We start from the raw sequence: 12,274 nt of genomic DNA, 5'->3' as shown, positions 1-12,274 counted from the left end.
GAAATCAACCTTCTCCTGAGCCTAATCTACCCAGCTATATCTCCAAATAACTTGTTTAAAGAATTTCCCTGCACTGCTATGGCTGTAGTAACGTGACAAAAAATGCCTGACCCCCAAAAGTAACTTCATCCAAAGATAGAGAGGGGATAATTTAGAACACACAGCAGAGGAGATATCATTCAATCTCTCACAGTGTGGCTCAGCATGGAGACATTAAAGCTGGATTGGAGATTCGCTCTTCACAATGACTTTGTATTCGTGCATAAGCAGAGAACACGACTGGGAGGTGCCGTGTGCTCTTGTTACAGTGCTCCTGAACATACTCTCGGACTGCGTGTTTAATCCACATCGTATGCAGTATTTCTGAAGGTGAGTGATATGGGAGGATTTAGCATTTTGTCTTGCCTTGGGGGAACCAGAGCCCACACCACTGAAAGGGCATTAAAATGAGAACACCCAAAGGGTGATTTGGCAAGCACAAATGGAGAATATCTTTCAGACCCTGGTGATATGCAGGGACACGAGGAGTCACTTGCGTGGCACATTGCCTGAGAGGGGGCTTGTTGGTTCTTGCCAGGAAATTGTTCATTTGAAGAAGCAGTGTTAGTGTAGGATGTGTGTAAAGCTCATCTCTTCTGAGCCATCAGAGAGCAGCCTGAGCAAGTACACAAGGATCGTGCCGGGGGAGGGGAAATTACAGAAGGCATTGCAAATGAAAGTTCCATGTAGCAAAGAAGTACGGACTGAAGTAAGACCAGGACCCGCACTCCCCACTAGCCCCGCACAATGTCCACACAGGGACAGAGCCTACCCCAAGAGACAGTCACCTGACATTTGATTTTAGGCTGAACTTGCTGTGTGTCAAAGCATGCAGATGTGCCATTTTTGTGGTAAGGTAAGCTGTTATGCTGGAAATTGGTGGTGTGAACCAACCCAGCTACACTGTGGAAGAAATGACTGGCAATCTTTTTCTCTAAAGATTATAGTAAGGGGGTAGTAATGGGGACAGTTCTGTTGTGTAACGTATGGGGTTTCTTTGAGTCCTATCTTGAAAGTGATGCTGGAAGCTGCAGATTCTGCTGGGAGGTGTTCAGTCCTCTCTCTATCAGAGGACAGTAGAGTCCCAGGACTGTGGAGCAGGGGTCCAAGACTGGATGTGGGTTGAAGGGACCACCTAACATAAGAGTACAGGCGTTCATGAAGTCACTCCCCTCCTGACATCTCCTGAGTCAAGTGGCTTACTTGGACCTGGAAAGTCAAAGGATAGAGGGCACCCCCTTCTGTAGAGGGAGGAGAAGCAGACCCTCCCTGGGGCCTAGGGGAGGACCCTTATGACTACTGCAGCAGCCTCAAGGAACCCGAGAGGCTGCTGAGCCATGTCCCTGCTCTCCCCCCTGGAAGTGCCCAGACAGAAGTACCCCCCAAACCTAGCAGCACCCCAGTAGGGAGCCTTTGTCTTGGCCAGAAATCTCCAATCTTGCTCCCAGGTGGTCTCAGGGGACCAGGTAGAAATTCCTAGCCCTACTCTGAGTCAAGGTCTGAAACCCATGTGAGAAATGTTGAGCCTCCAAACCCAGAACTTATGAGATCTCACATGCCTCCCCCCACTGCCATTACTCCCACTTCCAGGCTCTGGCCTAGCAGCCTACCCCTCCTCTTTTGCCAACATGGGGTGTGCCTCGCTCTCACTGCTGACTGTGAGATCTCAGGAAGGGGTGGCCCGTAGTCTGAGGGCTGGGGCCTTAGGTTGCCTATGGATGTGGGTTCCAGCAATGGTGCAGGGTCAAAGTGATTGCACAAGTGTCCAAATGTGGACCGCTGAAACCAAATGGGGATGGCTGCACTGAGCCCTGGGGTGCTACCGATTCTGTGGGCCAGGATCCAACTGAGAAGTACTGAGGCCCTTAGACTTTTACCACGGGGTCTCAGAGAGATGAGGACCTTCCTGTCAGCCCAGTTCAGCAGACAGAGGAACTCTGACAGCTGGTGGGCATCAAGGTAAACATCCTTTAAGAGGAAAGAAATAATAGGTCCCCTGCCTTTCTTCACAAAAAGAAAGAAAACTACTCAAGATCCCCACTCTGTGATTAGCCTTGGAAACCTACCCCGAGGGAGGTCAGGCTGAGGGTCCCCATGGTCTGTTGTGTTGTGCATGCTGGTGATCTTTGGGGATGTGATTTACTGTCACTAATGGGGAGGCCTGTACAGCAGGATGAAGAGACTGAGGGTCTAACAGAAATCGAAGTGAGCACCTTGAGTTAACAGGTGACTCCACCTTCTAGTGATTGGCAGTATCATAAAGCCCCACTTACCCCTGGGGACCCTGAGCGCTGTTGAATAGAATTTACTTCCTCCCAGGCATTTCAAGGAGGTGAGAGACCTATTCTTCTCAAAGGGCAGCTCTGGTGATAACTCTGACAGAGGACTGTGGCTGCCAAGGCACCCAGGACCGAAATCTGACCTCCCGGAACCATTGTCACTGTGATGCTCTGTTAGCAGTGGTGTCTGAAGAGTTCATACCATTTTTCTTTCTGACCCCCAGAGGACTTTATGATGTCAAGATCTGGGTTACAAAGAGGGGTTGGGGGTGGGCAGGGCCTTGCCCACAATTGACCTAAAGACTCTGAAAGTGAATGTGAAGACCCTCCACTGGCTCCTCAGAGGCAATCCCCACTGGCAGCCTTGTTGTCAGGGCTTTAAGTACCTGAAGCCTGACGTTCTCTAAGGGCGTCTAATGCTGTAGCTTCGTAGGGCAGGGCCCTCAAAGAATTCTGCATTGTCAGCAGAGGCTTGTTAAGGTCAGAGAAGCATCTCCCTGCTGAAAGGGCCACACAGCTCATCTCCCTTCTCTCGCGGACCCATTTTATCTCTTGTCCTTTCACACTCCTGCCTGAGGGCGTTTGTTTGTTTTTTGTTAACCCAAACATCACAAAAATTTGAATTCAGTTTTAATTTTATCATTCTTCCTTTTATAACCATTTATAACCAGTTAGACCACTGCTTTCATCTAGCAGGTAATAAAAACAGATAATTAGAGTTTCTAGGCCATGACCTTGCACTTTTTTGTTTCTTTAAATTTTTCAAACTTATTACTATGTTTTATTATTTCCCCCTTTTATTGGAAGAGTAAAAGACATATAACGAAAAGCATGCGATACGTCGTTGAATAGCCCATCATCAGAACAGTGACTCTATCGCAGTAAATCAGCCTTCCCCTTCTCCTCCCTCCTTCCTTGGCCTTCCCCTCTCCCTCTTGTCTCCATTCTCACCCTGTTGTGTTATTGTTGTTAGGTACCGTCAAGTCAGTTACTACCCATAAGGACCCTGTGCACATAGAATGAAACAATGCCTGGTGGTGTAGCAGTTACACAATGGACTGCAAGCTGCAGGTTCAGCAGCTCAAAGCCACCAGGCAATATGTGGAGAAATATTAAACTTCCCAACTCTTGCTCCCTGACCTGTATGGTCGCCGTAAGTTGACATCTACTTAATGGCAATCAGTTTTGTTTTCTTTTGCTTTTATTCAGTAATAAACACATTTTCACTATATTAAGTTCATAATAATATAGGGACATTCTTCCATTTATATAAGATTCTTCAGTTTCCTTATAGAGAAATTTCATAGTTTTCTGTCATAAATTTGCTCTTTGTCTGTTTAATTGTATTTTGAAATCACATTTCTGGGAGTATTTATTGTAATGATTTCCCCCCTCCAATTTTCTATTCAGATCTGTCTCCTTTAATGTACAACAATCCACTAGATGTTTCTATGTTGACGATCCAGCATGCTATGTAGCCATATATTAAATTAGTGTCAGTCATTTTTGAGTGTTTGAGGGTTTCAATATACGGATTGTGTCATTTGCAAGTAGACTGCGTTTTGCTTCTTTATCCACGTGAAAGCTTTCATCTCTTTCTGTTTCTCTTAGCTCTAGTGAAGACCACCTGACTGCTGTTCTTGAGGAGTTCCATGATGGCTACCAGTCGGAAGATCAAATTCGACTCTCTTGAGAAAATGTGTCTGTCCCTAGGTGGCACCCACAGTGTCCAGAATGCTCAGGTCACTGCAGCAGAAGAGGAAACGCCCTCCACGTCTCCTACCTCTCCTTGTTCTGAGGACTTTCCCCTGAGCTTCCCTGGTATACGGGTCCCAGACTTACCACAGGCATTCCTGTACACCACTCTGGATAGACAAGATGCTTTCATTGCAAGCATTGCTAAAGTTTCCCAGACTCAAGGAGAGGGAAATGCAAGTGCTTCTGAGGCTGTTGCGACTCCTAGTAAGAATTCCCAGAGAGATCCCATTGTCCAGAGCATGAACATATTGGTGCAGTTCTTGCTGCGCAAGTATAAAATGAAAGAGTCCGTTTCCAAGGCAGAAATGATGAAGGTCATCAACAAAAAGTACAAGGAGCATTACTCTGAGATGCTGAGGAGGGTCTCTGAGCACATGAAGATGGTCTTTGGGCTTGAGATGAAGGAAGTCGACTCTACAAGTCAATCATATATTTTGACTCACATTTTATAGATTACCAGGGAAGGGTACCAGGGGGTTTCCTAAGGTCGGCATGCTCCTGCCCTTCTGCGGATAACCTACAGGAATGACTGCCAGGTACAGAGCAGGAGATGCAGCAATTCCTGAATTCACTATGGATTATTGATGGGAAGAGGTACTTCATTTTTGGAGAGCCTAAGAAACTCATCACCAGAGATTTGGTGTGGGAAAATTACCTGGTGTACTGGCAAGTGCCCAATAGTTTTCCTCCATAGTATGAATTCCTGTGGAGTTCCAGAGCCTATACTGAGGCCAGTAAGAAAAAGTTGTTGGAGTTCTTGGTCAAGGTCAATAATATTGAAACGTATGCTTTTCATGTACTCTATGAATGAACTTGGGGGTTTGAAGGGAGATCAATAAACACACTGTGGACTGGGGTAAGTTTTTGTGCCAGGGCAAGGGCCCATGTCAGGGTCAAGTCCAGCAAGACCTCCGACCCCTCATGAAAGCTGGCAGAGTCGCATCACTTTGTTGTTAAAATGATGGTAGGCATAGTAAAGAGTGGGGCTGCAAAGAGGTTTTACCTTCACCTCCCATGCACAATTAGCCTATAGATTGAACTCTGTGGGATTTTTCTTTGGATTTTGAAATGCTGTGCTTTTTACTGGATGCTAATTTAGACTCTGAAGACACAATAATTGTTTGTAAAATGTTTTTTTAAAAGGGTAGACGTATGCTTTCTTTACAAAAGATGGTTACTTGGCTCTTCAGTCAGAAAAGCAGGAACTACTGTATAAGGTTGGATGTGGGTTCAGAGTAAGGGAATCCTCAGAAATGGCAAGGAAGTCCACAGTCAAGAGCTTAGGGACAGAGGGTGATATTGTTGGACGGGAAAAATTACTGGTTCCCTGATATCTTTTGTTTAAGTGAATAACTATTGCATTTGCTTAGTTCATTAAAAATTTTTGGAAAAATAAAAGGTGATGATTTACACATCTTGTTCTATGGCTCTTCTTTTCCACAAATCATTCCCAAGAATCTACATTTGGAAGGTTTCATGCTTGTATTGAGCTCTTTAGGAGAAAAATTATCCATCCATTTAAGCAACCACTGCCTTAACAGCAATGATGAAACGAGGAAGCAACTTAGTTACTTTTGAAGACTTGAGTTGGGAAGAAGTGAACCCACTTCTAGGTTCTCTCTGAGGTAATGTTTCTGGCCAGGTCACTTTGGGTCTTTGAGACACTTAGATCTTGGAGTCGAAGGCCAATTTAAGGCAGGCTGCTTGGGTTGGAAAGGGTAGGAGCTTGCCTGTGGTGGGAGTAGATGAAAGTACATCGAGGTGTGCATGGCCAGACATTCATTCTCAATTTGTCTTCTAGTGTCCAGGCATGGCCCGCAGTGGAGACTGCCTCTGAGCCCATACTCACGGGTGGCGAGTTCACCAGAGAGCCATCCCCAGCTGGGGCAGGAATGGCAGGTGTCCAGTGCTCTGTTCACCGTGCACTTGAAGCCATGCATGCATTCTGTGTTCTATGTTGATCATACACTGGGCATTTGTCAGTGATGGTGTGATACTCCCTGGTGCGAGTGTGATGTCAAGAAGTCAAAGCTCAGTTATGTTCATGGAGGATGGGGGATCAACAGCCTGCTCCCCACACCAGACATTAGAATTGGAATATTTGGGCTGACATTTAGTATATTCCAAGTGAAAACCAGACTTTCATCCCTGGTGATAAGGATGGGAAACTGGGCTGACATTGATAAAATGGGGTACATGTGGATCTTGTCAGAAATTCTTGGAGCTGTGCATTGCATTGAGTTACAGAAGTCTAGCCCATGCCCACAGCTCCTAGTACACCTCCTACTCTGGACTGACTCCTGTCCCCTGACCACACTACTGATTTCCTCCAAATAATATGTGCTCTCAAGCCTCCCACTCTCCCTGTGGCTATAATGCTCTTTGTGAGCAGATTTTTCTTGGTAATTGAATGGATCTGTGTTAATATTGGGGGTGCCTAATTTAATTTGTGTGAGATATAAAGAATTCAACTGAGAAAGTAACCAAGACGCTTTCTTGCTGGACAAGGGGGATATTAGGAGGCATAGCACATGGCAGATCTAGGAACCAAGGAGTAGTGGCTTATATGAGCATCAGGCCTATGCACTACATTGAGAAGAAATAGCCCAAGCCTATCCAAGCCAGTTGATGAAGGCATCATTGGACTGTGGTTCACAATTCTTGATTGGAGAGTGCTCAGTCAATGGCAACTCAAAAGGACCAGATAGAGGCTATATATACTCACTGTACTCTGAAGACCTTCAGTCCAGTGCTTCCTTTCTGAAGGAGAATTGTTCATTTTCCCCTTTTCCAAATGGGATTGTTTGTGTACATGGTGGCCAGTCTTATAGCAGAACAGGATTAATCAAATCAAATCATGCATTTGGTCCTCAACAGCTGTCCCATTCTTTTCTACTTTTCTTGACAGTCTTTTCTATTCTCTACCATTGGGTAAATTCATGGTACTATCAATGAATCTATCATACTCCCAAACAAAATGTCGTGCAGCAGACAGCATTAGAGCTTACAATCAAAACAAATGGACCAGGACTGGATAGTGTCTAGTGTTCTTTTCCTAGTCCTCTTGAAACCATGCACAGAGGGAGCCTTTGATTCATTTGATTTGTTAGTCTTCGTAGACTAGAGAAACCAATCCATAGAAACTCCTATGTGTATAAGAGAGAGTTTTATATAGAGGGTAATTGTAAATTAAGAATGCATCCTTACCCTGTCCTGTCCAAGCCCTTAAGTCCAATGTTAGCCCATAATGTCCTCTTCAGACTCATGGAGCACATGCAATGACACCGAATGCAGGACGATCACAGGCCAGTGGGTAGACAGTCTTTGGATCCAGTGGCATTGTAAGCACCTCAGCGCTGGCAGGGGTCTCCACGTGGCTTCTGAAGTTCCTAGGGCACGGGGTCTATCAGTGTAGTGCTATGTGTCTTGTCCTCAGGCATGTCTCCCATGACGTGAGCAGAGAGAGTGTGTGTCTTCTGCCTCCAAGGAGGAAAATCCAGGAATTCGCAGCATTCTCAGGAGAAAGCCATGCCCACACAGAACACTAATTGGCTATGACCCCACGGACAGACTAGGCTCTACCCCTTCACTCTTAATCCTCTCAAGTCCCACATTGACACCAGTTTAGGTAAATATCCCATTTGATATCATGGACATGTCAGAGTAATGTGCTCCCGTACCCTTGTGTTTGATGTCAAGAAGCCAAATTCTTGTCTGACCCCTTGTCTCCTATGCAATAGAAGTAAAATATCTTGAATAATAATTGGTTCAGTCAATATGAGCACTAAGTTCTGTTACTGGTGATATTAAAATTGGGGCGACAGGGATGTAAGGTTTTATGGCAGCAATTTTGGGGGAATTTTGATTAGAGGACCCTTGGTTTCCATTAACATTGAATGAAGTCTGTCTAGCTCCCACCTACATGTAATAACACACTCCCTACATGAAATGAATCATGTGCTCTAAAATATGATTTGTCATTCATCACCTCATATTCATGGTTAAAATGCATCTGGACACAGGTTTTCTTTCTTAGAGAAGTAAGTCAGTTGTAGCATTGGGTGCGTCTCCTGCCCGTCCTCTGTGAGTTGATAGAGTGATAACTAAGCCAATACGCAATGGTCCTCCAAACCGAAAGGGGGTGAGAATTGCCAGGGACATGAGATCTCTGAGGAACAAGGATGTCATGCCAGACAAAAGACAAGACATTTCCCTAAAAACCAGTAGATATCAAGGAAGTCTTCCCCTAGAACCCATGTTCCAGAATCAGCTTTCTATTTTCCTCAATTGTGAAAAATTAAATCTCTCTGTAGAAGCGACCCCTTTGTATATTTCTGCTCTATTAGCCAGAGCAACTGTGGCATTCCTAATTGCTGGTAAGGGGGCTCCCTCCTTGCTATTAGCCCATAGCTAGGTGTCGGGAACCAACCAATGTGTCCTGCACAAGAAAGACTGGCTCTCTGTTTCTGTCAAGATTACAGCCGAAAAACAGAAGAGACAGCCGAAAAACAGAAGAGGCAGCTCAGTTTTGTTACACATGGGCTTGCCTAGGCTTGCTAACAAATCCTACATCAAGAGTTTAAGTAAAATGTCACTTAGGTGTTTATCCTAGTATCCCAGGCTTTAGTCTCAAGAGAGTATTTCCACTTCTGCAGACAGACAAGGTTTTCCCTTAACTGGAGTTAGGTATAGACCCTGAATGAAAGGAGAAAGAAATTAACGCCCCCCAAATCTCTGTCCATACCACAAACCTAAGGGGCAATCTCCGGGGGCTAACGCGAGGTATTCCCAACCTGCTCATCCTGACCCCCAACCCCTCCATAATCGTTTTCACAAACCAGGTCCTTGTAAGAAACCTGGAGCACGGAGTCTGTCTCAGCGGATACCCCACCCTCAATGACTGAGCCCTAGGAGGACCATGGGAGGAGGACTCAGGACAAAACACTGTGGTCTCATGAGACCTGCCTGACTTCGGCCCTCGGAGAATCCCCAAGAGCCTCATCCCCCGGTGAATTTCCAATTACCGGATGTGACATCGAAGGCTCTCCAAGTGGGATATGGCCTGAGAAAACGCACCATCGGCTTTCTCTGCGCTGTCCTTTCTTCCCAGAAGACCGTAGACTCCAGGACTGCATCAGAGTCCCGCTAAGGAGGCTAGATGTGGTTTGAGGGTCCAACTCACCCCGAGCACAAGTGTCCCTTGAAAGCCCGCCCTTAGTGCAAGCTCCAGAGCCAAAAGGTCCACTTGGACCCAGAATATCACGTTGACATACGGGTTTTGGTTTAAGAGATCAGACCTCTCTGGATTGGGAGGAGGAGCAGACCCTCTCTGGGTACTAGGCTGGGACCCCTAGTGCCACTGCACAGGCCTCCCTGAAGCAGAGGGACCGCCAAGCCCCGCCTCTGCCCTCCACGCTGGGAGTCCCCAGGCAGAAGTGGGGGGACAGTAAGAGGGGTCGGGCCTCAGACCAGGTCTCAAAGCACCACCTCTGCCTCTAAGTGGTCCCAAGGGAACAGAGGGTGACATCCCAAGCCCTAACCCAGAATCCAGGTCTGAATCCCAAGTGAGGAATGAAGGGTCCCTGAAATAATAACTCACGAGGTCTCAGGACCCTCCCTGCCAAGCCACCGGAGCCCAGTCCCCCACCACCATGTTCCGGTTCCCATCCCTCGCTGCCCCAAAGCAGCCAGCACTGGCTGTGCCTAGCTCTCAGTTCTGACTCCCAGGTCTCCTATAGGGGTAGCCCTTAGTCTGAGTGCTGGAGGGGTGAGATGGTCAAGGTCTGGTCTCAAGCCATCAGTGGATGTAGGTCCCCACACAGTTGCAAAGTCAAAATGATGCTCCCAGTGATGAAGGGGATGGCGTTCAACCTTTGAGGGGGAGGGTTGCCCTGAGCCCTGTGATTGCCATTGGCTCTGTATCCCCAGGACAAACCTGGAAGTACTGACACCCATAGGCTCCTGCTGGTGGTGCTTAGATAGAGGAGGGCCTAACTTTCTGCCCAATTCAGCAGACAGAGGAAATGCAAAGTGTGGGGACTAGAGCAGGGGACAAGGTAAGACTCCTGTAAGAGAAAAGAGTATTCTCCATGCCCTTCTCATATTCACTGCCATTGAGTCCATTAGCCTCAGAGACTTGACAGCACTTCTGGGTTTCTGAGGCTGTAACTCTTGACAGGAGAATAAAGGCCCCTCTTTGTTCCTAGGAAGCTGGTGGTTTCAAAATACTGACGTGTGTTTAGTAGCCGGATGTAAGTCCCATGGACCAGGGCACTCCACGAGAAGCAAGGTCGGAGGGAGAACAATGAAGCTTTCTATTCCTGTAAGGAGTTACAGTCTCAGAAACCCTCAGGGGCAGCTCTCTCCTGCCCTATAGGGTGACTATGGGTCAGATTGGGCAAGATGGCAGTGATTTTGGTTTAGGTTTGATTGAGTAGATGCAAGCGACTGAGTCTGTAATGGTGGTAATCAAGGAGAGGACATTGAGTTGTGAGGTGGTGACTCCTCTTCCCACTAATCAGTGGAGAACAGAAAGCCCCACTCCCTTTTACCCCTGGGGCATGTGGGCATGCTGCCCTAAAGACTGCACTCGCTTCACGAGAGGTCATCTCAAGGAGCAGAGGGACCTGGTCACAGGGGACTGTCATGTGAGAACCCTAATAGGGGATCCAGGCTGCCAAGGAACCCAGGGCAGAAAGGCCTCTCTGTGTCGCAGCCAGAAAGACACCCTGCCAGTACTGGGGTTGGCTGTGTTCATGTATTTTCCCTGTGAGTCTCAGAGAGATTTGGGGTGTCAAGTTCAGAGTAGGAAAATGGATGGACCAAGGCCCTGCCAGCAGTGGATGCAATGTCCATAAAAGTGTACTTTGAAGATGCCCCCACTACCTCAGCCAAGCACAGGAGGACCCTCCAGCCAGCCTGCCATCATCCATGTAAGCCCCTCTGAAGGCAGGCAGTGTGAAATCTCACAGCGACTCAGACATCCTGCTCTGGTTCCTGAACAGGTGAGCAGAGCACTGTGGGTTCCCAGAGCAGGATTCTCAAAGAATTCTGCATTGGAAACAGGGTGGTTGTGAAAGTAAGGGAGGTATCTCCTTGCTGAGGGGCTTACTCACAGCTTCTAACTTCCTCTTCTTTAGTGGAGCCACATTATCTTTGTCTGGGCCTGCTGCTTTTGATGAGATTAATCATGCCTCTTGGTCAGAAGAGCAAATTCCGCTCTCATGAGAAATGCCGCCAGGTCTAGGACCAAGATGACGCCATGTGCATACAGTTGGCCCTGACCACTGCCACAGAGGAGGGAAAAACCTCCTCCTCACCTTCTGCTCCTTCTAGGGATTCTCACCAGGCTTCCTTCTGTGCTCCAAAGCCATGTGAGGCAGCTCCCCCCACCTCCAAGGCTGCTACAGATGCTTCATGTGCTATAGCTGCTAAAGGTGCCCAGAGCCAACATGTGGGCAGGCCAAATGCCCCTAAGTCCACACCTTCTGCTGAGAAGTCCCAAAGAGACCCCCTGACCAGAAGGGTGAGCCTGTTGTTGCAGTTCCTGCTGTTAAAGTACAAAATGAAAGAGCCCATTACCAAGGCCGAAATGATGAAGATCATCACTAAAAGGTACAAGAAGCACTTCTCTGAGGTGCTGAGGAGAGCCTCTGAGCACATGGAATTGGTCTTTGGCCTTGAGCTGAAGGCAGTCGACTCCAATAGTCAAACCTATGCTCCGTTCAGTCAATTGGAGATCACCAAGGAAGAGATTCTGAATGGTGAATGTGGCTTTCCCCAGGCTGGGTTCCTCATGCCTCTCCTGGGCATGCTTTACATCAACGACAAGAGGGTCACCTGGGAGGAAATGTGGGAATTCCTGAATGAGTTATGGATCTTCGATGGCCCTCAGCACTTCATCTTTGGGGACACTAGAAAGCTTGCCACTGAAGTTTTGGTGCAGGAAAAGTACCTGGAGTATTGGCAGGTGCCTAAGTCAGATCCTCCATGCTATGACTTTCTGTGGGGCTCTAGAGCCCACACTAAGGCTTGCAAGAAGAAAGGGATGTAGTATTTGGAAAAGATCAAGTTTATCAATACCACTTCCTTCCAAGACCTGCATGAATAACCCTGGGGAGAAGAGCAAGAATGAGCAGAAACTGCATTATGTGGGATGGCTGAAGCCAATCCAAATGCCAAGGCCAAGCGCCATGTTA

General features: G+C 47.2%; 1 protein-coding gene and 1 long non-coding RNA gene across 2 annotated transcripts in view; both read left to right on the top strand.

Moving 5' to 3' along the window:
- Nucleotides 1-250: 250 nt before the first annotated feature.
- Nucleotides 251-5,488, top strand: LOC123521746. The gene is made up of 2 exons (XR_006680101.1): nucleotides 251-369; nucleotides 3,930-5,488. It is a non-coding gene; the product is annotated as an uncharacterized LOC123521746 (long non-coding RNA).
- Nucleotides 5,489-11,337: 5,849 nt separating this feature from the next.
- Nucleotides 11,338-12,274, top strand: part of LOC101641754 (melanoma-associated antigen E1-like) — a 25,425-nt gene continuing 24,488 nt past the window's right edge. The window contains 1 exon segment of the mRNA XM_045290670.1: nucleotides 11,338-12,176. Coding sequence (XP_045146605.1) covers nucleotides 11,338-12,176 — 839 coding nt within the window.

The sequence above is a fragment of the Echinops telfairi genome, unplaced genomic scaffold (assembly GCF_000313985.2).
Source record: "Echinops telfairi isolate 266 unplaced genomic scaffold, ASM31398v2 ScPeMD7_53;HRSCAF=182, whole genome shotgun sequence".
Taxonomy (NCBI): domain Eukaryota; kingdom Metazoa; phylum Chordata; class Mammalia; order Afrosoricida; family Tenrecidae; genus Echinops; species Echinops telfairi.
Note: the sequence above shows the minus strand (reverse complement) of the source record. Positions and strands in the feature narration are given on the sequence as shown.